The 25797-nt window shown below is 43.2% G+C and overlaps 1 protein-coding gene across 1 annotated transcript; it reads right to left on the reverse strand.

Annotated features, from left to right (window-relative positions):
• Positions 1–8009: 8009 nt before the first annotated feature.
• On the reverse strand, positions 8010–16505 carry LOC307201867 (uncharacterized protein). Its single transcript, XM_079951383.1, has 2 exons — positions 16214–16505; positions 8010–10297 (listed from the first exon to the last, which is right to left on the reverse strand). Exon 2 carries the CDS (start codon positions 10295–10297, stop codon positions 9071–9073), a length of 1227 nt encoding a protein of 408 aa, XP_079807509.1. The 5' UTR covers positions 16214–16505; the 3' UTR covers positions 8010–9070.
• Positions 16506–25797: the final 9292 nt, after the last annotated feature.

Here is a 25797-nt window from a genome sequence, read left to right on the forward strand (position 1 = left end):
CCCCCACTCTCTGCCAAGCCATAGCAAGATCCCTGGGGGTTCCAGGCACTCACCCCTTCAAATAACGTGGTCAGAAGAGGTTTAATGTGGAGACTTTGTGGTATTCAGTGGGGAGTGCATCCTTTGGGAGCAAAGCAAGATTTCTTATTCTGTACAAGAAAACTATGAAGTTATTAAATTCCATTCAGTCACGGTTCCTTGAAATGCCAACCAATCTGTACATATTTTAAGGGTGTGCAGTTTGACTGTGCCTTGCTTCCCCCTGCTGGAAAGAATAAAAAGTTACATACAGGAAATGCAGTGTTATTATCAGAAGAAATACCGGTAGATGCAAATCCAAACCACAAATCTGAAGCCTTGCAAAAAGTTGCAGGCATGTTGTTTTGTTTACAAATCAGCTTCAAGAAGAATTCTGGAGATCACAAATGTTTGCTCAGTTCTTTGTGACAATTTAGTTTCAAATACAGTGGTACCTCGGGTTAAGTACTTAATTCATTCCAGAGGTCCGTACTTAACCTGAAACTGTTCTTAACCTGAAGACCACTTTAGCTAATGGGGCCTCCTGCTGCTGCCATGCCGCCAGAGCACGATTTCTGTTCTCATCCTGAAGCAAAGTACTTAACCTAAAGCAATATTTCTGGGTTAGCGGAGTATGTAACCTGAAGCGTATGTAACCTGAGGTACCACTGTAGAAGTATTATCCTTCTTAGGGATGAGTGAATCTATCTGCTTTGGTTTCTCTCAGTTTTGTTTTGTATATAATTTTATTACAGGTATTTATCATATTAAGCAATATTGTATAGAAATATAATAAAAGGCATTATATCAAAAGAAAAGAGTAATATAGAAAAAGAAAGTATAAAATCTTTATGATCCTCATAAAAAACAATTGCTGTATTTTTCACGCTATAAGACGCACTTTTCCCCCTCCAAAAATTAAGGGGAAATGTGTGTGCGTCTTATGGAGCGAATGCAGGCTCCTTGGCTTCAGTGATAGCAACGCAAAGCCAGCTAAGAGCAAAAGGAGCGCTCCCTCTACACTCCAGAGGCTTTGTGTTGCTTTCGCTGAAGCCTGAAGAGCGAGAGGGGTTGGTGCGCACCGATCCCTCTTGCTTCACTGGAGAGGCGCTGCACAGCTCTCCCTCTCTGCGCAGCGCCCCTTCAGCGAAGCAGGAGGAGAAATGGAAGGGGCTCTGTTTCTCCTGCCACTTCGCTGAAGGGGCGTTGAGCAGAGAGGGGGAGAATTTTTTTTTTCTTGTTCTCCCCCTCTAAAACAAGGTGCGTCCTATGGTCGGGTGCGTCCTATAGAGCGAAAAATACGGTGTGTGTATATATAGCAATATCCTATTTATCTGTGATTTCCCAAGAAAAGCTCAACAATTTCATTCCCTAAAAAAATCAACAGCTTTGGCTGCGCCCTCGCAATGGATATAAAGAATGTGGGTTTCAAAAAGCAGTAGAAGCTGCTAGTCGGAGAATCTACAGCACTTTTCACCCATGAATTTGGTGCTGTCTCCAATGACATCATAGTAGCTGCAGTGCAGCATCCAAACAGTAGGGGGTGCCAGAGTGGTGTGACATCTCCACTCACCTTAACTGTAACCCTGAGCAATTGAGGATGATCCCATTGAGATAACATTCCTAGAACCTCCCGGAGCTGGAGAAAGCAAGCTTGCCCATCTTCCACCTGACTGACTTCCATCTTTCACAGCCCATAAGATATTTGAAGATGGCTATCGTATCTCCTCTCCGTCTCCTCTTTTCCAGGCTAAACATACCCAGCTCCTTTGAGCTCTCTTCATAAGGCTTAGTTCCCAGACCCTTGATCCTTTTGGTCACGTTCTGGCTTGTCCACATCCTTCTTAAATTGGGGCACCCAGAACTGGACACAGTATTCCAGATGTGGTCTGACTGAGACAGAACAGAGTGGTTATGATGAATGAAACAGTTTCTCACGTAGACGACAGGTGCAAGCAAATGGTGTGGTTTAAGGATGAGCATGGATTAATATCTGCAGCGGCGTAGCTAGTCGCTTGCCCTGTGCCCTGGAACGAGTTGAGCCGCCCATTGGGTAGGGTGATTTGGGGCAGGACACGCTACGTGGAGCCTTGCCACCACCTCCCCCTCAGCTGTAGGGCGGCAGCCTGAGGAGAGCTGCTGGGCAGGTAAAAGCCCCATGCTGCCATTTTGGGTAGCACAGATCCTGCAGATGCCCGAGCCACTGCACTCACAAGAGAGATGCGTGGCTGGGGCGTACTGCAGGCCCCATGGTAAGTGACGCCCAGTGCCCACCCCCATAACTATGCCTCTGCAAGTCTGATGCTGCTCAGCCTACATACTAAAGGGTAACAACAGATAATTGACCTGGTTATCCCACTAGCACTCCTGACTTTCACTGCAAACCCTGGAAAGACAAAGAGAACAGCAAACGCACCATATTTATCCAAAGAACATTTTCCCCCCAGGTTAAGAACAAGCAGCCGCTAACTGCCCTGTAATTTATAGCCCATTATCATTCAATAATTTTTTTTTTATGGTAGCAGAATTTCATCATTGTTCCCAGGATGCTAATTCACCCAGGCCTAAGGTTTATTTTATATTTTATTTTATTTTTTATTAAATTTGTATACCACCCTTCATCTGAAGATTGCTGGGAGGTTCACAACATATAAAAAATACAAAAACAAGAGGACCAAACCCATTTAAAAGGCCATAGAATGTCAATCAGCCAAAGGCCTCGTTACTATAGAAACGTTTTTGCCTGACGCCAAAGCTATGTAATGCAGATGACAGGCAGGCCTCCCTGTGATTTTTAACAGCACCAGACTGTTCAGCCCTGTTCTCCAATGCAGGGATGGGCATGTGTGTTTGCACACAAAGGAGCCTGTGAAAAATTCAACATATGTGTTATGTCTTTGGAAATCTATTGGAAAAGCAGTTGGGAAATTGCCCTGAAGCCTAAGGCTAGGGTGGAATGTTGAGTCTATATGATAAAAGGCTTAAGGAATACTTGATTTGATTGTGAACAGATGCGAACTGTTTCATAGGTGTGTTCTCTACCCACAGGAGAGAGAAATCAGGCATTAGGGTGACCCAGGAGGAGGGAAGGGTGAGAAATTGAGGTGAGAAATTCCCATAATTCCCATATTTCTATTGTTATGTTGTTTCTTCCCAGATTTCCTGCCTATTTCCCACTTTCTTTATTCTGCTTAATTAAAAGTTAAAAGAATATAATCCTAGCAAGCAATGACTAAACTGGTTATCCTTGTTTGCTTCCTAACTTAGTTATCTTACCATTTTGTCCGTGTAGCAGGAGGTGTTGACTAGATTTCACTGTTAACTAGATTACATGTGCTCAACTTTATGCAAGGGATTAGGAGCTCAAGATGTCTCCTCAATGCATTATTAATTGATTGATTGATTGATTGATTGATTGATTGATTAAATTTATATACCACCCTTCGTCTGTAGATTGCAGAGCATTTTACAGTATAAAAACACAAAATGCATAACATAGTAACAAATTAACCAGTATTAGCCAAGGTTTGTTGCTCCAGGTGACATGACCAACCATCATTAACAAAAAGCTTAGTATGAGTAGCCCAACTTTTACAATTTTGCTTAAATTCTGCCTTGTTTTCATTAGGGTCAGCGAAGCATTGCAGTCAAAACCTCACAACCCACAATGACCCACAATGACCTTACTGGCTGGGGCAACCCAGTAAGATGTGTGGGGTATAAATAGTAAAATTATCATGATGGAATGGGACATCCCTATTTTCATCGGAGAAATGTTGGAGGGTATGGGATTGGTGTTGTATGCTCAAACCATCTTGCTCTGGTGAGCAATCTGGCCATTGCATTATGCACCAGCTGAGGTTTCCAAATGGTCTTCAGAGGCAGCCCCACGTACATTACATTGCAGTAATCCAGCCTAGAGCTTACCAGAGAGGAGGCCACAGCAACCAGCCAAAGCTGACACAAGACACTCTGTGCCACCAAGGCCACCTGGGCCTCAAGCGACAGCAGTGGATCCAGGAGCAACCCCAAGCTATGTTCCTGCTCCTTAAGAAGGAGTGTAACCCCCTCAAGAGCAACCAGTCTCCCACCTATCTGGTCTAGAAAATCACCCACTAACAGTGCCTCTGTCTTATCTGGACTGAGCTTCAGTTAATTCGCCTTGGTTTTCGAACATTTCGGAAGTTGAACGGACTTCTAGAATGGATTACATTCGAGAACCAGGGTACCACGTGTAGATACTAAATAACATGGGAGATAAAATTGAGCCCTGAGAGACACCATCTTGAAGGCCCCAGGCTGCTGAAAAACAATTAGGGCACAAACACTTGAGATCTAGGGCCCACATCATCAGATGAATTAATTGTAATTTTAGTTGACGTATTTGCAGAACGCACCAGTATTGAGGGACAAAATGTCAATAGTAGGCCCGTAAGGCCATGAAATGAAAGTAAAAGTACAGTCAGTGCTATTTTAACATAAAACTAAAATGCATACAAGATAAGTGCAGGCGTCATTTACAAGAGATGTCAGTGGTGGTAATAATAATAATAATAATAATAATAATAATAATAATAATAATAATAATAATTTATTTGTACCCCACCCATCTGACTGGGGTGCCCCAGCCACTCTGGGCAGCTTCCAAGATATATAAAAAAAACCATAATAAAACATAATAAAACATCTGGTAACACAATTCCAGAGTGGGAGGGGAAACTTGATATGGCTTGAATACTAACGGAATGGAATCACACACAACTCAGACACTCTAACTAGTTCAGCAATTTCATTCTGGAGTCTTCCTTTAAAGTTCTTGTATGGAAGAAAGGTGGCTTTCTGGTTAATAGCAAAGTGTACTGAAGTGTACTGGGCAGCTTAAACAACTGTCTGTCTGTCTGTCTGTCTGTCTATTTATACATACTGCTCTTCATCCAAGAATCACAGGGAGGTTTACAATATAAAAATACAAAAAATACATAACACAATAACACAAACGAAATAACACATCCCCCCCCCCCCGCACACAAACAGTTTAAAAGGCCATCAATTGTTTAACTGCCCAAAAGCCTGTGAGAAGAGAAATGCTTTTTGCCTGGTGCAATAAATAGACAACGGGTTTTTTAATATTGTAATTTTTGATATCAGATTTGTGTCCCATTTATCTTTTGCAAACAGACTGGCAGGGCAGTCTTTAGCATATGCACCGCTGGGGTGCAAAGATCCATCCAGCATCCCCAAATTTAGTTTAGCTGTCCCCAATTTTTTTTTTGGGGGGGGGCAAACTCAAAGTTGTTGAGCTTTATTTGGGAGGGAGGAAGCCAAAGTTGTTGACTCTTTGAGGGGAGGAAAATCGCTTACATGTAACAATGACGCAGCGGAAATAACTGCTTTTGTTTCCTGACTCGTTGGGAATATTTGACGCTTCGGAGTAACAGAGCGAGGGGGGGGAGACTTTCACCCCACTGCTTTTCACTGCCACCGATGAAGAGGGACTGGTATACATTTACCGCCGCCAAGAATACATTTGGCACCCCCCAGAATTTGGCGCCAGGGTGCCCTGCACCCCTTGCACCCCCAGGGAAAAACGGCCCTGCAGACTGGCCTATACAGAAGGCAGGAGGGCATATTTGGTCAAGCAATAACATTTATCATGTTGGAGAACAAGCAGATGAATGCTTTGTGTACCTGATCTTCCTTGGTCCCATAACAGTTATTTCTGAATGAAGCCTGAATATGAGCACACTGTTGGCATCTGAGGTATGTGTGTGTGTTCAGGAATGGGCAGTGAAGTCGTGTTTGCATGGATTCATGCCTAAGTCCACCCTGTCCTGTTCCCTCTTTAATTTGCAATTTAAAAAAGAATGAAATTTATTTACAGTAGCATGAGGTGGTCTGAGAGCTGCCCTTTACAACTTCCCCATTTTTTATTTTAATTTTTATAATTAAAAGCCATTCGAAATGGTTCAAGAAGTCAGCTGCTGCCAACGCTAAGGGTGCTCCGAGACATGGCGGTGTCTTGTTCCTCACAGGGACACAATATTACACAACGAAAACAGATGACTGCCATTGTGATGGCAGGAGCCAGGCTTCCTAGTCAACTGAAGTGGCCTTTACCTGCAAAAAAAGCTTTTAAAAGACAAGCCTCAGACTGCCTCATATAGGTAATGAAAAATCTGAGAGAGAAAATCAGAGAGGAACTAATTTAGGTGCAGAATCAGGCCAGTTATTATTGGACTGGGAGCTGGGCATGTTTAGCCTGGAGAAGAGGAGTGATATGATAGCCATGTTCAAATATATAAAAGGATGTCACATAGAGGAGGGAGAAAGGTTGTTTTCTGCTGCTCCAGAGAAGCGGACACAGAGCAATGGATCCAAACTACAAGAAAGAAGATTCCACCTAAACATTAGGAAGAACTTCCTGACAGTAAGAGCTGTTCGACAGTGGAATTTGCTGCCAAGGAGTGTGGTGGAGTCTCCTTCTTTGGAGGTCTTTAAGCAGAGGCTTGACAACCATATGTCAGGAGTGCTCTGATGGTGTTTCCTGCTTGGCAGGGGGTTGGACTTGATGGCCCTTGTGGTCTCTTCCAGCTCTATGATTCTATGATTCTATGATCAGTTCATTGTGCAATATGAACCAACTGAACTCAGGCATTCCTAGTTGTGCTGATCATCGCTGCTGAATTTGTTTAAAGTTAGGGATATCTCTGCAAGTCCTGGGAGAGAAAAGAAGCATTGTCCAGAATGGGCTGCAGATCTTGGCATGGTTCTTCAGAACAGGTGGCTTACAGTGAGCCAGACCATTGGTCCATCTCACTCAGTATTGTCCACACTGACCGGCAGCCACCCTTTCCAGGGTTTCAGTCCTTCCTGGAGTTGCCAGGGATTGAAACTTAGACACTCTGCATACCAAGCAGATGCTCTGCCACTCAGCTATGGCTTTTCCCAAAGACCGTAGGACACTGCAGGAAGAGTCAACAAGTCGTAATCCTGTCTGTCGCTTCCTTTTCTGGACCAGTCCAATAATAATTGGCTTTGGCAATCTGTTTATTAGGATGGGGTAGCATTTCCTGATGTAAATCCTTCAAGTGTGAATCCCTGCCTAAGGAACTGAAACAAATGAGCCTGTTTTGTGGGGTTTGGCAGTAGATAATACAGTGGTACCTCAGGTTAAGTACTTAATTCGTTCTGGAGGTCCATTCTTAACCTGAAACTGTTCTTAACCTGAAGCACCACTTTGGCTAATGGGGCCTCCTGCTGCTGCCGCACTGCTGGAGCATGATTTCTGTTCTCATCCTGAAGCAAAGTACATAACGTGAGGTAATATTTCTGGGTTAGCGGAGTCTGTAACCTGAAGCGTATGTAACCTGAGGTACCACTGTATAGATCAAGTGCAGGGGGTCAGCAAACTAAGGCCCGCGGGCTGAATGTGGCCCACCGGGCTTGTTAATCCGGCCCTCGAACCTTCTGGACCCTGCCATCTGCTTGGTCAGTCCCCGTGCTAAACTGGCGCGGCGTGAAGGCCTTGCCGCATGGAGACTGACTTCCACGATATGACGTGGCTTCTGATTGGCTGCAGGAAGCTCCTGCAGCCAATCAGAAGCTGCGGACGCCTCTGGGTGGGCGGCGATGCTGGCGCAGCCTCCACACCGCTGCCACTTCCTCCCGCTCGGCTCTTCCAGCTCAGCCGCTTCCTCTAGCTCGCCCATCTCAGCGGGAAGGAGATGGGCGGCACACAGAGGCAGCTGAGCAGGAAGAGCTGAGTGGGAGGAAGCGGCGGCAGCATGGAGGCTGCCTTCGCTGCCCAGGCCAGCGGCTTGTGCTCTGTGCCCTGCCGAGACAGAGGACGCTGCCGACGCTGCCAAAGATGAGGCAGCATTAGCGGCTGCGGTGTCAGTGTGCGGGGGTCCTTTTGGGAGGGGGGGTCTTTTCAGTTGGTGCTTTTGGGAGAGTGTGGGTCAGGCCCCCACAAGGTTTGCTGACCCCTGCTAAAGTGCATGCAGTAGCTGGCCTTGCGAACATATGTGAAGTGGGCAGCGGAAATCTGTATAAATATTAGATGAATGTTGGGAAAACAAGCCTTCTTCTTGGTAAGGTAGCCAGGTGAAAAAGATAGCCGGGCTCCTGCACCATTAATAGTGGTACTGAAATGGCAATTTCTCCCTCTTTTCCACAATTGTCAAAGGTCTAGGCATTCTGTCCCATTTTTCTCCTGGCTCCTAGTTGTTGACCATGTTCTTATTGGCTGATTTTAATTTATCCTTATTTTGTTTCTTTTTGTCTGTTTTTTTAAAGATAGATAGATAGATGATGGATGATAGATAGATAGATAGATAGATAGATAGATAGATAGATAGACAGATAGAATTTATTATTGTAGCTTATGCCGCTTCTCTCTGTCTCTCTTTTCTAGTAAGTCACTCTCATGTCATCTTCAGAAAAGTAGCATTTATTTGCCCATAAATAAATAAATAAATATTCTAAGAAAATAACTTCTGGGCTCGTTGAGTGAGTTACCCATTAGTGACTAAATAATTAGGTATTTTTTTTTAAAAAAAAGGTATAAGATTATTCTAATCCAAGAGAGGGATTTTACCATTTTCAATCGTCCAATTGTCTAAAGTGTGTGGAGAAAATTCAGAGCACCCTAGACCTGGAGTGCAGGGCTTGCACCACATTTCCACGTGTCATTTTGATCTCGACTCATTTTGTCGCTATGCGCACGGTAGCATTTGAAATACGCGATTCTTTAAAAAATTAAAAGAAACGTTGGCGTGCTGTCAAGACACAGTGCAGGCAAAATCCAGAATGATGGTGGCCCACGTCCTGCTGTGGCCTGGAGTGAAGCCCAAATAGCACCCCACTCAACCACACGAGGGCCAACCACTTAAAGTGCATTGCTGCCCCACTCTTGCCTTCCTCAGTTCCTCCTCTTACACCTTTATGATGCCCCTTGAGGCAGGCCGCATTTCCCCCGGCTGCGTGGCAAGGCCAGCCCTGTGGCAATCCTTTAAGGTAGCTCTCCACTTCCTCCCCATCACTCGCTCCCACCCTACACCCTCCTCTTGCCCCACATCTCATACTTTGCCATATATTTTACCCCCTTCCCTCCTCCTGGGCTACCTCGGCCCCTTTTGGGCCCAGGCCTCACTGGCTCTTTCATTTGCATCATTCCAACAGTCCAGTTCTTCTTTTCCGGCCCCAGTTCTATGTCTCCCCTTAGCAATTTCCCCTCCGAATCCTCCTTGGTGGGCATGGAGCTCCGGCTATGCCCCGCCTCACTACCCTGGAAGTAGCAGGGGCAGTGCCTATTCTCCTGACAGCCGCAGGCCGCATTTTTGCCGCCGCTGTTGCCTTGGCGGCAGCAGCAGTTCGCTCCCTCTGTCTGGCACCTGCATCCTGCTGGTCCTGCCGCACTGCAGTCACTGCGGTAGCCATATGCCCCTTCCCATCCCAGGCCATCGCCCTGGGCATTGCGACATCCTGCTCCGTTACGGAGACAGCCGTGTTCCGCGGCCTCTCCATCACAGTTGCCGCAGTGACTGGCCATGGGCTTCCTTGTGCCGCCACCGCTGCTGCCGCCACAAAAACCACAGGCCTGCCCGCCATGTGAGGCCAGATAGCCAATGCAGACGCAGACGTTGGCTGCCGCGCAAAAGGCCAGAACCCACAAAATGGCCTGCTTGTCGGCTCGTCCATTGAGAGCGCACTGGGCCGTTTCGGGGCATACTGGGTTGTTCGGGCGGCATGTGACGATTCCTCGTGTCATAATTGGTAACTGGAGGCCAATGAGGGTCCACATGAAGCTCAGCTCTATGGCCAAAATCAAGACTATGGTGAAGATGTAGATCCCGTATCTCCAGCCGCCAAATTTAGGTTTGCCAACTGTTTCGCAGCACCCAGTTTCCCCAGGCTTTGGTTCTGCTTCCCCAGGCTTCCCGGATTTGTCCGTCGTCGAAACATACACAAACTTCATGAGCGCCACAGTGAAGATGATGGCGATGAAATGGAAGGTCCAGAGGGCCGAGACAGGGATGGGGAACAGCTGGTTATAGCAGAGGACCGAACAGAACGTCTTTGCATCGCCAGTATCTTTGGGCCACTGGCAAATCATATCGGTCTTGAGGGAGTCCCAGGGTCCAAAGGCAAAAAAGAGAGTAACCATGCGGAGGCCAATGAGGAAGTACCATGGATTGATACCCTGGCATAACTTCTCTGCAGACAGTACCCCAATCGTTGGCTGGAAGAGCCGGGAAATTCCCCCGATAACGGCCGCCATCTGCGAAGGCAGGAAGTACCAGTAAGTCAGGATAAAGAGGAAATTATTCAAGCCTAAAGAGAAGGCTGCGAGACTCCACTTCCCTTTCTCTTGTATTCTCTTATTCCTCCTATCTCTTAATTATTTTTAAATTTATTTATTTTGAAATTTTTATTAATGCTTTTCAAGTTTATACATTTCACTAATTTTACAGTCATTTTAACATTTCAAAACTTGACTTCTTTCCCCCTCTTTCTGTGGTTCCTTAAATTTATTTTTAATATCCTCTGCATATCCAAATGAACTCAATTTGCTCATTTATGCATCTATGTTAAATATATACTCATATAAAACTGCAGGTCATTACAATAATCCTTCCAATGTTCTTATCTGTTTACAATTTATCTGCAAATATTCAATAAACCATTTCCATTCTTTTATAAAAAGTTTGTTATCTTGATTTCCTATTCTTCTGGTAAGTTTTGCCATTTCTGCATATTCCACAAGTTTTTGTATCCATTCTTCCTTTGCTGGAACTTCTGCCTCTTAGCATTTTTGGGTGAGTAACATTCTTGCCATTCTAGTAGCATACGTTAATAAGTTTCTACACAGTTTAGGTAATTCTGTCCCTATAATTCCCAAAAGAAAAGCTTCTGGGTTGTTGTTTTTACAAATGTTATTTTAAACATCCTTTTCAATTCATTATATATTATTTCCCAGTAAGCTTTAAGCTTACTACAGGACCACCACATATGATAAAAAGAACCTTCTTTCTCTTTACATTTCCAACACTTACTTGATTTAGATTCATACATTTTTGCCAATTTACTCTGTGTTAGATACTATCGATATATCATTTTTGTATAATTTTCTCTTAGACAATAACATGCTGTAAATTTTATATCCATATTCCACAATCGTTCCCATGCTTCCATGTCTATATTATGACCAATATCTATTGCCCAATGTATCATTGAGGATTTTACTTGCTCATCCTTTGTCTCCCATTCCAATAATATTTCATACATTTTACACAGCACTTTTACATTACATTCCAACAGGTCTCTCTCCAGTTGTTGTTCCCCAGATATTTGTTCCCCAAACAAACTTATTTTGAACTTATTTTTAAATTCTAAACCTTTGAGATTCTTTCCTGGAATCCTGGATATCTCCCTCCCATTTCCACATTCTTTCTGCCTTACTTTGTTTCCCCTTACTCACATCCTCTTTCCCAATCTATTTTCCATAAATATTTATGTATATTGGTAAGGTTTCTTACCCACCCTTCACCATAAGGTCCCAGGGCCGGTTACACAATAATAAAATACAGAATTATAAAAGCAAATTAAGTATGGTGGTGTGAGATTTAAAATTGACATAATAATAATAATAATAATAATAATAATAATAATAATAATAATAATAATTTATTACTTATACCCTGCCCATCTGGCAGGGCCTCCCCAGCCACTCTGGGCAGCTCCCAACAGAATATTAAAAACACGATAGATAGATAGATAGATAGATAGATAGATAGATAGATAGATGATAGATAGATAATACTTTATTCGGCTATAAGCCCACAAGATAAAACATCAAACACTAAAAACTTCCCTAAACAGGGCTGCCTTCAGATGTCTTCTCAAAGTCAGATAGTTCTTTATTTCCTTGACATCTGAAGGGAGGGCGTTCCACAGGGAGGGTGCCACTACCAAGAAGGCCCTCTGACTGGTTCCCTGTAACCTCACTTCTTGCAGGGAGGGAACCAGCAGAAGACCCTTGGAGGAGGACCTCAGGCTGAATGATGGGGGTGGAGACGCTCTTCAGGTATATAGTTAAGAGGTATATAGTTAACAAGTATATAGTTAAGCATCTAACACATGTTTAAACAAAGCACCTTTGCCTGCGTGTGTGCTTTGTTCCAAGGCCAAGTTGTGTGTTAGATGTATTAGATGTTGACACTGATAATACTTTACAAATCAGATAAAATTTATACAGGCAGCTACTGCACTGTAGTGGTTTGGCTGCATCCCTGCACTATACCTTCAAAGCACATTTTACCTCTCAGAAAATTCTGGGTGCTGTAGTCTGATAAAGGTTTATGGGAATTTTAACTCTGTGAGGGGTACAGAATTCCAGCTTGTGAAGGGAAACTGACAGAAGCTTCAAGAAAACGGATGGGGTCTAGTAGAGAAAAATTAATCTGGCAGTTTTCTAAACCGTGCCAAAGTTGAAGTTACTGTTAATTAACTTAAACAGGCATCTAATTACTAAATATATTAACACATGAGATATGTTATCTCTCTTCTAAAAGCATTAACATGTGTCCAACTCCACCCTTATCTGACTTCTCTTTCAGATGCTAAGCTTCTTGAGGGCAGATGCCTATTTCTTCCTGTAAAACTCTGAAAGATGTCCTACATAGATGGTATGGTGCAAGTAATAAGCCTAAAAATTATTTAATTCTATGGGAAGGAACTGGGACAAACTTTAAAAGACACACATGGCAACACGCTTATGCTACGTAAATTGCATGTTGTGGTGGTATGTTGATCAGAAGAAATGTTGCATATAAAATGCAGGCAAGATGCTCTCAATACTAAAAACCTAAAAGAAGAGAATAAAGTTTACAAATATATTTCATTTCATTTGTTTGGTGGGGGGGTGTGAGTTTCTGTGACCAATGTAACACGCTAAACCTATTTAAGTTCCATTGTTCTAAGCTCATTTGCTTTTGTTCCTAACATAAATAATTCTTGTTAGTTCGCCATTGGTGCAATAAAGGGCCATTAACCTATTGTCTATTTTCTTGGAGAGGTCTTTAATGTTAGAGAAAGAAATAGAGAGATTCTGAGTTATCCTGAATGTCAAGCTTCTGGTTGCTTTATTCACATGTAAAATGTGAATAAATTTTGGGAAAATAATGAAACTTTGGGAAATGACATTTAAAATCACATAAAACATGTTAACTATGTGTGAAAATGAAAAATGGATCTGTCAGTTGACATTTTCAACACCACTGCATTTCAGTTACTTTCAGGTGAACATGCATAGGATCAGGCTGTGCATATCTAATCAGAACCAAAATATACCCTTTAAATGCACAGGCTTAATTGATCATCTGAGTTACAAAAACCTGTAATAAAGTAAAAGGTTGACAAACTACACATGTTAAAAATTTAAATGCGAACTTAATTTGTTCTGGAGGTCTGTTCTTAACCTGAAACCGTTCTTAACCTGAGGTACCACTTTAGCTAATGGGGCCTCCCGCTGCTGCCACGCAATTTCTGTTCTCATCCTGAGGTAAAGTTTGTAACCTGAGGTACTACTTCTGGGTTAGTGGAGTCTGTAACCTGAAGTGTTTGTAACCTGAGGTGTTTATAACCTGAGGTACCACTGTATTGCAATAAATTAATAGCTCCATAGATACAATTGGATGTCCATCTGGAAACTGATTTCCCCCCTCTGAATCTATAATCACACACCCCTTCAGAGTTTAGGGACTATTTATTTCCTGGCAGAAGACCATTTTTGCTTGGAGTTTCAACTGCATCAACACTGCAGACCAGGGTACCATGGGAGCGTCAGTGTTATGATGCCCACAGGAAACACAGGTGACCTCTGTCATTTCTCCCGTTGACAGTTTTCCAGCTGTCATTTCTGCCTTCAAAGCATTGGCCGTATGCAGCAGGGAAGCTGCGATGAAGGTTGATCCGATAGGGCAAAGGGGGGCATTGCCCCACCAACTTCAATCTGCCCTCAGCCAGCCCCCAACCTGCCTGCCTTTTTACTTAACAACCAATCTGGGGCCTAACTCTTGTCTGTCATCGGCTCTGGCTGTACCTACTGCTGGCAGCCTTCCACCCTTCCAGTCCCCAAAAGTACCAGCCGCTAATACAACAAAAGAATTATCTGTGGCTCTCCAGTTGTTGTTTGACTCCAGCATCCATCCATCTTTCCCAGCATGGCCGACAGCCAAGGATCATGGGAGTTGGAGTCCAACAACATGTTAATGTAAGCTGGAGCACAAAGTTCTGTAAGGGGTGGGGGCACTCTCTAACTCTCCCTCTGCCCTGTTCGTTTTGCCATGCTTGCTTGCTTATTATTTATTTATTTATTTATTTATTTATTTATTTATTTATTTATTTTCATTGCTACATTTTTAACCCACTTTCCCCCCCCAGGAGCTCAAGGTGGCAAACATGGTCCCCACCCCAACCTCCGTCCTCCATTTTGTCCTCACGGCATCCCTGCGAACTAGCTTAGGGTGGGTGACAGTGTCTTGCCCGAGGCTGCACATCTGAGCTTTCTGGCTGAGCTCCCTGGACTCCTCTCAGCCCTAGTCCGATATTCTACGCACTACACCGCAGCATGTGAATGGGCTGGAGATTATTTATTAACGTTCTTTCATAAAATGCATATACCGCCTGCCTAAGCAAAACAATTATATTAGCAGTGCCGAAAAGACTACGTTGACATCATAGGCAGGGAGTTCCAAGTGCAATGGGAATATTTCCTCCTCCTTTCAGAAGAGTACTGAGTTATCCGTAGCTTCAGAGCTTTCTGCTTTGAGTTTGCCTGAAAATACTATGAACGGTTACCATCATGAAAATCAGGGGGCACAGAAAAGCAGGTGAAATGTAAGAACATTTGCCCTTGCTGATGAGACCAAAAGGTCCATCTAGTCTGAAAATCCCATTTCTCACAGATGCCTCTCAGAAGCCCACAAACAGACATGAAGGCGATAGCCCACTCCCGGCAAACTTGCGGAATTTGAAGGAAGGCTGCCTGCTTCTGAACTTGGAAGTTTCAAGTCAGGACTTCTCCACACCTGTTTCCCTGCTGCTTTCCCCCTGGGTAAACCTGATTTTTAGCCCTGAATTGGAGCAAACTGGATTTTCCGCAGATTGCTGTTTGTTCTGATTTAGCATTAAAGAGCAGGTTTTCTAGGGGATAGTGGCAGGGAAAAGGCAAAACCACTTGGACCCCTACCTAGAAAGCAGAGAGCCGCTTGGACCCATGCTTTCTAGGACAAGTGGAAGTGTCCTAGATATGTCCAAAACACCGTGATTCATAACCACTGATAGCCCTGAATCCATCTAACCGGCATTTAAAACTGACTAAGCCAGCGCAGTGACCATCACTGCCCCATCTCCCGGCAGAGAGCTCTGCAAATCAGCCTTGAGTTTTGCGAAGAAAAAAGACTGACTCCCTGTTGCCCACCCGGATTTTATGCGGACCTCCAATGAAGCTGAATGTAGGGAGATCTGGGACAGGAAAAAAGAAAGGACTGCTTCAGAATTAATCTTTGGGATTTGCTCTCACAAGAGGCAGCGGTAGTCACCAACTTGGACGGCTTTGAAAGAGGACTAAGCAAAGCCGTAGAGGACAATGGCTACTAGCCACAAAGCCTTAGAGGACAATGGCTACTAGCTTCTTCGGGTTGAGGGCAGTGTATGCTTTTGAATGCAAGTTTCTAGAAACGGCAGGAGGGGAGAGTCGCCGGGTCTTTCTCATGGGCTTCCCCCAGGCATCTGACTGGCCCCCTAAGAGAGGAGGATATTGGCTTAGATGGGCCACTGGCCTGATTTAGCTCTTCTTATGTTTTGTGCTCTAGTTTTATAGGAGAAGAAGGAGACAAGCCTCTTGCCATCTACTCTCTTCCTCCCCCATAAAGTTATTCGTCTCTCTCCTGTCTCTCCTCTTAGTCATTCGGATTCCTCAGTGTGAGGCCTCCAGGTCTTTTGGACTACAACAAACACATCAGCATCAGCTACCATGGCTGCTGGGGATCAGTCAGAGCCAACGTGTAAACAATCAGGTTGGCACCATGTTGGGGAAAGTTCTAAGATCAAAAAGGACATCTCCTCCCTCCCTCACATTGCTGTGGATGTTCAGCGAGTTTCCTCCCTCCCAGGTAGAGGATTGCCTTGGTACCTTTTTTGCTCAAAGATCCTTCTCCTTCCCGATGGTTGCGCTCCTTCGCTCCTCTCCTCCCTCTGAGCAACTTAATCTCCCTATGAAATATGGCTCCACCCTGTCACCCTTAACTCTGCCCAAGGAGGTAGCCAATCTAACTAAATTAAACTTTGAACTGGAAGAACCTGCTGCCAGGATAAGAACTCCTACACAGTCCCAGCCCAGATGATCACAGTGTTCATAGGTTCCCAGTGGGGAAACCCCTAAACCTGCTGCGCAGGCTTGTCCCTTGAAGAGGACCCAGGTGTCCTGTGGCTTGCAGAGCCCTTCTAAGCTTAAAACAGCTGCATGGCAACTCTATTGCAGGTCCAGAGTCACGGTGCCAGTTGGCCTTAGGGAATTGCAAGAGTTCCAAATTACTATGGTAACTAGGGCAATAGTAGTGGAGGCCTTCTTCCATTGGAGCAGACCTGCGCATTAATGGGAGACACCAATGTATTACTTTATTTGCCGATGACATTTTATGGATGCTAGAATAGTCCCTTAACTGCTGTTCTTGCCCTTCGGACTAGGATTAATGACTTTGGGAGGGTAGCAGGTCTGGTGGTTAACAATGATAAATCAGAGTTTATATGTCCCTGCCTGCACAAAAGCAAATCCAACATATGTCTGCTGAAATTCAGCAGTTTAAAACATTTTGGGATCCATTCCACAAAAGAGATTCAACAACTTCGTAAGGGGGTTATATGGGTTTGTAAACTGAAATGCAAAAGGACCTGTCCCAAAGGAAGAAACTAAAACCTTCTTGGGTCGATAGGAATGCCATACTTAAAATGACACTGCTTCCCAATTTCTCGCTATTTAAAGGCTCCTGAAATATATTCTAACCATGAATTTCAAAGATGGGAGAAAATAGACTCTTTTACTGGAGGAGAGGGAAATAGTTTGCATAAGTAAAGCTGCTCTATATAGAAGTATCAGGAAATGCGGGTTCAGGGGTATCTATCTTGAGACTGTACACTGATGCCTTTCAGATCCAGCAATTGTTCAAAGTTATAAAAAATTGACTGGAAACTCATTGAGTTGGTACAGAACTTAGCCCACATTATCCTACCATTAGGGCAATCCCTTTTTTTACCCTCAGTGGGAAAAGATCTCTAAGGGATTCAGAATCAGTTCCTTCATTCAGCCCTTAAAGTGTGGGGCACTTGGGCACACAGACTAATCCCTGTATGTTTATCCCATTTCTAGATCATCCACAGTTTTGTGACCCCTGTCAATACAAGCAATATAAGGAGTGGGGAGAAAAATACTTAAGATGCAATACAGTGGTACCTCGGTTTATGAACAGCCCTGTTAACGAACTATTTGGTTTACGAACTCCGCAAAACCGAAAGTAGTGTTCCAGTGTGCAAACTTTACCTTGGTCTACAAACAGAAGCCAAACGGTGGAAGGGCACCGGCAGCAGGAGGCCTCATTAGGGAAAGTGTGCCTCGGTTTATGAACGGATTTGGTTTAAGAACAGACTTGGTTTAAGAACAGACTTCAGGAACAGATTAAGTTCGTAAACTGAGGTACCACTGTACAAGATTTGTTTCACAGAGGTAAGCATCTCTCAGCAGTTAGATGAGTTGCTGGAACCTTTGTGTGCCTCATAGTCTAGAAGATGCTGTCATGTGCCAAGACCCCTCACTATTTGAGAAATTGTGTCAGCACCACCCGAGGCAGGCGAAGGGCGAGGTGACCACTGCTCACCAAATCCTTGATTAGTAGCAACCTGATTTGGAGAGGGAGGGGCAATGAGCAATTTGGGAGGTGGATATCGGGAGAGAAATTTCTGAGGGAGACTGGAAATTACTCTGGCAGGTGTCATCCTTCAAATCGGTTTCAGCACTCGTGAAGGGATAATCACTCGAGTTGATTCATGGGTGATACTTGATTCATTCCAGTGTACTTGTACCATATCTACAGTTCGATGTCCATCCCCTGCACAGGTGGTTATAAATCCTGGATTGGCACTTCTTTAATTGTTTTGAGGAGCAAATTTTTGCCATTCATCTGTCTCAGAAGAGGATGGAAGAATGTGCCTTTGGGAGTCAAGATACATTATTTAAACTTTTAAAGCTACACATTTTGGTGGCTCTTTCTTTTTTTCTTTTTTTTAATATTTTTATTAAGTTTTGCATAACTATATTTCACAGACATACAACAGACAAAAGTAAATGAAATAAACATAAAAAGAAAAGAAAAAAAAAGAAAAGAAAAAGAACATAAAATACGTACAACATAAACAACACAACTTTAACAACACAACATTAATTTTACAACTTAAACAACACAACATTAATTTTACAACAACATTGATCGACTTCCCTTTATCTCGATTTCGGATAATGTTATCTTAATTATCTTTCTGCTGTATCTATTCCAAAATAAAATTTATAACGTAGTAAGCGTTATCTCATGCCTACTGTGATTTTTTTTTTTTTAAATACATCTATATTTCTGATTAACATTTTGATTTTCCCCTTGTCTCTATTTCCATATATATTCTAAATTTATCCCATTCATTACTAAATTTTGTACTTTTTTGATTTCTTATTTTCTGAGTCAATTTTGCCAATTCTAAGTAATCCATTAATTTAAATTGCCACTCCTTTAATGTTGGGGTTTTTGCTGTTTTCCAGTACTGTGCTATGAGGGTTCTAGCGGCCGCTGTTGCGTATTGAAGAAGGGTTCTATCTTCTTCTTTAATATCTTTGCCAATTATCCCCAGCAGGAAGGTTTCAGGTTTTTTAACAAACGTATATTTGAAAATTTTTTTTAATTCATTATAGATAGATTCCCAGAATTTTTTGAGAATCTCGCACGTCCACCACATGTGAATAAATTCGCCCTCTTTACTCTTACATTTCCAACACAGTTTGTCGCCTGTTCTATAAATTTTATGCAATTTTATCGGCGTTATGTACCATCTGTACATCATCTTGTACATATTTTCCTTAAGTGTCGTGCATGCTGAAAAGTTCATATCTTTACACCATAAAGCCTTCCATTTATCAAACTCTATATTATACCCTAGATAAAGCTACACATTTTGGTGGCTCTTTCAATGGAGATTTCATTTCTGTGGAAGAGCAGAATTGGTATGCAGTTTGTAGAATTGGTATGGCAGAGTGTGGACAAAGGACTTCACAGACGATAACTCAACTCTGTAGAGTCATTAGGGGTGAAATTGAATGAGACAAATTCCATGGCAATACTTACCCCAGATGCAGTGGTGGAGGGAGGGGGTTCGGGGTGTGTGGTTCGCCCCAGGTGTCATCACTGGGGTGTGTGTGACAAAATGAGTTTGGTTTTTTTTATTAAAAAAATGGGCTCACGAAACTTTTTAGGAGTGACGTGGTGGCTTAGGTGCCTGCAGGTTCCTCACTGCCTGAAATGGCATCAGGGGACTTGCGCCTGCCTACTGCCTCTCCCTCAGCCACCCTACAACTGAGGGGGAGGTGGCGGAGAGGCTCCAAGCCTCAGGGAGGCTCGCCCCACCCCCATGGCCAGATTGCCCCACCCCCGGTTGCAGGACACGCCCCCGCACCAGGCACCCCAGCAGCTAGCTATGCCGTTGCCCAGATGAACCCCAACCATCTACTGTTCTTTTTAATTTTGAGAGGGACCTCCTGGTGTTTTAAGTCTAGGCGTGCTCTCTCTAGAATACTTTGGTCAACATACTTACCGTATTTTTTGCTCCATAAGACGCACTTTTTCCCTCCTAAAAAGTAAGGGGACATGTGTTTGTGTCTTATGGAGCAAATGCAGAGGGGAGGCAGGCAGGGAAAGCCCCCAAGAGCCGCACACAAGCTCCACACGGCTCTTGTGGGCTTTTCCCCAGGAGGGAGAAGGGACTGACACGGCCAGTCAGTCCCTTCTCCCTCCTCGTAGAAAAGCCCGCAGGAGCCGCGTGCTCCTTAAAGGGTGCGTGGCTCCTGTGGGCTTTTGCGGGAGGTGGGGGAATTGCGCGGCCTCTCCTGGCTATGGCAGAAGCCAAGACAGCCAGTGGGATGGAACCCGCTCACTGTCTTGGCTTCTTTGCTCTTTGGGGCTGGGGGGGGGGGATAATATTTTTTTCTTGATTTCCCCCTCTAAAAACTAGGTGCACCTTGGAGGCATACAATTTGGACAAAAAAGTTGGCTTCCAGGTGGAAAAATCAAAATTGGAAAAAAGAATTGTTAGATTCAAAAATTAAGAATTTGTCAAGAATGTATAACTTGCTGTTGAAATGGAACACTCAGGATGAAATGGTGAAATCTGATATGATTAAATGGGCACAAGATGTTGGACATAACATAATGATGGCTGACTGGGAACAGTTATGGACCACAGGTATGAAATTTACGGCATGTAATGCCCTAAGAGAAAACTTAATGAAAATGATTTATAGGCGGTACATGACACCAGTCAAGCTTGCAAAAATTTACCATTTGCCCGATAATAAATGCTGGAAATGTAATGAGATTGAAGGTACATTCTTTCACCTTTGGTGGACATGCCCAAGGATTAAGACCTTTTGGGAGATGATTTATAACGAAATGAAAAAGGTATTCAAATATACCTTCCTGAAGAAACCAGAGGCCTTTCTCCTGGGCATGGTCGGCCAATTGGTGCCAAAGAAGGATGGAACATTTTTCATGTATGCAACAACAGCAGCAAGAATACTCATCGCGAAGTATTGGAAGACACAAGATTTACCCACCCGGGAAGAATGGCAGATGAAGTTGATGGACTATATGGAACCGGCGGAAATGACTGGCAGAATCCGAGACCAGGGAGAAGAGTCGGTGGAAGAAGACTGGAAAAAGTTTAAAGATTATTTACGGAAATATTGTAAAATTAATGAATGCTAGAAAAATGTTGGAATGAAGTTATATGGCTTTAGTAGAAATGTTATAAGGAATTAAGTATAAATAGATTAATAGAGTATTAAAGGAAAAAATAAGGTTAGAATGTGTTAAGATAATTATAGGATTGAAAACAGAGGAAGATGGAAAGGAATTGCTGAAACAATTAACAGAAGTGGAATACAAAAAGGGAGGTGTGAGGAGGTCGCGGAAATAAGTGAATGAAAGATAAGATACTGAAATTATTTGATGTGTTTTAAATTGTTTTTGTTTTGTTTTGTTAGTTTAATGTGTTAGTGTTATGTAGTGTTTTTGTATTGTATTGTATTGTATTGTATTGTATTGTATTGTATTGTATTTTCTTCTTTTTTGTAGTGTTTAAATTGTTGGAAAAGTAATAAATATTATTTAAAAAATAAAAATAAAAACTAGGTGCACCTTATGGAGCGAAAAATACAGTACTTTTCAAATGCGGATTGTCTTTGTTTTAGTCCATAGCAGGGTATACACATAAGTCCTGTTGCTTTGCCTGCTTCTTTACTAAATGGGACCACATTCCTTGCTTCTTTGCTTTCCTTTTTTATGTCGTCAGTGGTGTGATTTGTATCGTGGTAAAAATAATAATGTACCATTGTTGTTTGCTTTGATGGTATTATAAAATTTAATTAGGCAAAACTCAAAGCCACTCCCATGGAAGAATGCGATCCTCCGGGAAGTTTGTAAAAGAAGAGGAGGAGACGTGAGGCAGGAAATGCATGACGAGATAAAAGGGAATCTGCTGAATCAACGACATGAAGTAATATTACAATTAAGTTTTGGGCACAAATGACCAAAGAGTGTATGGAATCTCTGAAAACAGGTGATCTTTCAACAGCCAGAATATTACTAATCCTAAAAAAACCCCACCACTAATTGAACTATATAAAGTTCATTTTAACGAAGTAAGTATACCTGACATTAGAACACTTAATATTGAGACCCTGCCATGGGAGCAGACGGGCTTTAACCCTGATCTGGAGCCTGCCATTTGCATTGTCAAAAAGGATCCATTTAAACCATCTGGATCATGATTCCAATGGGACAGAGAGGGTTTTTTTAGTATTTTTATTTTAGTATTTTTATTTTATAAAAGCCATCTAATATATTGTTATGAGTTCCAGACTCCCCTAAATTCCTGGGTCCAGCGGGTGTTAGAAATTAATTAAGGCTTGGGATGCTAAGCTGTGTCCTAGACACTTCTAATCCCTGGAATTAGCAAGTGTTTGAAATTCATTAAGGCTTGGGGTGCTAAGCTGCGCCCCATTCTGCACCCAACATATGCACCCCACACGCCCATTTCCGGCCTATGGCAGGGGCGTGCATGTATGTGCACGCACACACACGCAGTGATGACAAATAAGACTCCCTCTGTCATCTACACACCTCTCCTCTTCCAGCTGTTAAAGGCCATCTACCTCCTGCCCCGTGTTGGTGTTCCAACCCAGTTTGGGGGGCCCATCACTTGCAATGTCTTGTCTCCCCCCCCCCTGCAGCCAGCATGGAATTTGAAGAGCAGTGAGAGGGACCAACGAGGGAAGACCCTTGGCTCCAAAGGCCATATCCAGCCCCAGGGTCAGGATGCGCCCTATTCCCTGAATTAAGAGGATGCTTGGTTGCAAGAAATAAATCCCCCAGATTTCACAGCCTACAATTCTGTATCCGAATTCTGCAAATGGTGGGAGATACCTCAAAAAATCTATAATTCCCAACCCTATGCTTCCCATTATTCTTTGGGGAAATCCATGTGCTTTCAACATATTGTGTGGAGTACGCAGCCTCCGTCTCGTGGCCCCCAGTTTGGCTAGTATAATAACCAGTTACCAAACCATAACCCAGAGCAGGTACAGTCGTACCTTGGGAGTCAAATGGAATCCGTTCCAGAAGTCCATTCGACTTCCAAATCGTTCAGAAACAAAAGCGCGGCTTCTGATTGGCTGCAGGAAGTTCCTGCAGCCAATCGGATGCCGCAGAAGCCCCGCCGGATGTTCGGCTGCCAAAAGATCATTTCAAAACCAGAACAGTCACTTCCAGGTTTGCGGCGTCTGGGAGCCAAAACATTCAAGAACTAAGCTGTTCGAAAACCAAGGTATTACTGTACTTGATGCATTGTGACTTTCAGTTATTTTTATTGATCATAGTTTAAGTAATTATTTATTGTAATTGTTAAGAGTGAATTTCTGTTTAATTATTATTTGCTGGTGTTCTGAGATTTAATTTTATTGTGTACTATTATATTTAATATTACTTTATTTGATATAAGTCATTCCATTTTAAAGCTACTGTATGGTTTATTAGGACGTTTTGCATTGGATCAGATTGTTACATGATGTGTGCTCTTTGTTGTATATTTTGTTGCTGTAAATCGCCTTGTGTATAGTAATATAGAAAGGCAGTATATAAATTTGAAATGAAGTGAAGTGAAGTGAAGTGAAGTGAAGAAACCTGCTCCCACCCAGTTGCAAGATCAGCCCTGAGTTCAAAGCACGCTCCTTGTACTGACCTTCCAAGTGTCCCGATTTTCCAAGGACAGTCCTGGAATTACAGAGATCTCACTCAAAACGGATGCAATGTAGCCGAAAATCGGTGCCAGTGGTGGCACCAATTCTCTGCCACTGACAGAGGTGGTGGGGCAGGCGGGGCACTTGTGGGAGTGCTGCCTGACGGCTTCTGCCACCTGAGGCAGTGGCCCCACTCTGCCTAAAGGCTGGGCCGGTTCTGCTGTTTGGTCCAATTCAGTGGGAAACTGTGGGTTTTCTCTGGGGAAAGCGGCAGAGAAAGGGGAGGTGAGGACAAACCTCAGATAATAGGACTTCAGCAGGAAATGGTTTTGAGGGAAATAAAATTCCCAACGCAGGCCCGTGGACTCGTTGCATAATTATTGGCACAGAAATAAGATACTGCACCTGATATTGCAACAGTCATGTACGACTAACAGTACCCAGTTTGTCCTTCAGCTCAGTAATTGGCATGGGATGGATGCCAGATCGATAGGAATCTTTAAAATAATGGTGACCTTGTTCCTTCCAACCTTTAAACTGTTAGACGTCATTGTTGTTATATTTTGACAAGGATGATTTTAAAAGGGGGTCATATGGAAGAAACCTTTAGTTATCACCTTTCACAAGAAGACTCATGTTTTTCAGATGAACGACAGAACAACAAAGCTTCAAATTAGGAAAACCCAACCCCCCCTTCCATCGTTTCTATATATAAGAGTCAATTTTGCAGTCATCTTCTTTTTTTAAGAAAGTATCTTGCCCAGCCAGGATAACTGCATCTTCCTTCAACTGGATTTTTTTTAAAAAAAAAAAAATATTATAAGGAATAAAGGATAAATAAATATAGAAACAAAGTGGAAGAATGGTTTAAGATTTAGTACTTCCACTTTATTTAAATCATGGGGTATTATCATACCCAGGTATTTCAAGAATTCCAAATAATTAGTTAATTAGTTTGTTAGTTCACCCTATGCTCCCACAGAATCACCAAGTTGGAAGGGACCTTGAGGGTCATTTAGCTCAACCCCCTGCAATTTCGCCCAACATGGGGCTTAAACCCATCACCCTCAGATTAAGCCTCATGCTCTGAGACTGAGCTCTCCTTCAGGGCAGCCATGGAGAAGGCTCCTTTTTCGTTTTGAGACAAGGCGAAGAATTGATGACATGATACACATTTACTGTATAAAATGATGCATGGCATGGAAAAAGTGGAGGGGGGGGAATTCTCCCACTCTCATAACACCAGAATCCGTGGTCATTCTAGGAAGCTAAATGTTGGAAGGTTTCAGGAGCCGTAAGGAAGAACTTCTCCACACGGCACACAGTTAAGCCATGATGACCACCAGCTTAGATGGTTTAGATAGGATTACAGAATCATAGAATTGTATAATTGGAAAGAATCCCAAGGGCCCTTTGGTTCTGCAATGCAGAAATCTCAACTCAAGCATCCATGACAGATGTCCATCCAACCTCTACTTCAAAACCTCCACTGAGGGAGTGTTCACAAACTTCCATTCCATGGTCAAAGAACTCCTCGAAAGATTCCATCACCGGTGTCTCTGACCATTTTTACACATCACTAGGAAAGACAGGCGAACTAATGCCAGTGTACTGGAAGAAGCAAAGATAACCGATGATTCTTCAACATCAACTTCGTTGGACTGGTCATGTTGTGTGGATGACTGATGATCGTCTTCCAAATCGACTACTCTATTCCCAACTTAAAAATGGAAAGGTGGTGGTCAACAAAAGAGGTTTAAAGACTCTCTCTCAAGGCAAATCTTAAAAAATGTAGTATAAACACTGACAACTGGGAAACACTGGCCTGTGAGCGCTCCAATTGGAGAACAGCCTTTACCAAAGGTGTCATGGGCTTTGAAGACGTTCCAACTCAGGACTCAAGGGAGAAACGCGCTAAGAGGAAGGCACGCTTGGCAAACCCTCACTGTGATCAACTCCTGTCCAGAAACATATGTTCCCACTGTGGAAGGACATGTGGATCCAGAACTGGCCTCCACAGTCACTTATGGACTCACTGTTAAAACCGTGTTCATGGAAGACAATCTTACGAGTGATAGCCAAAGAAGACTGTCAGAAAGCTCTTCCTGATGTTGAGTCGGAATCACCTTTCTTGTAACTTGAACCCGTTGGGCGTTTACTCTGATTCC

Source organism: Podarcis cretensis (assembly GCF_951804945.1).
Source record: "Podarcis cretensis genome assembly, chromosome: 13".
Lineage (NCBI taxonomy): Eukaryota > Metazoa > Chordata > Lepidosauria > Squamata > Lacertidae > Podarcis > Podarcis cretensis.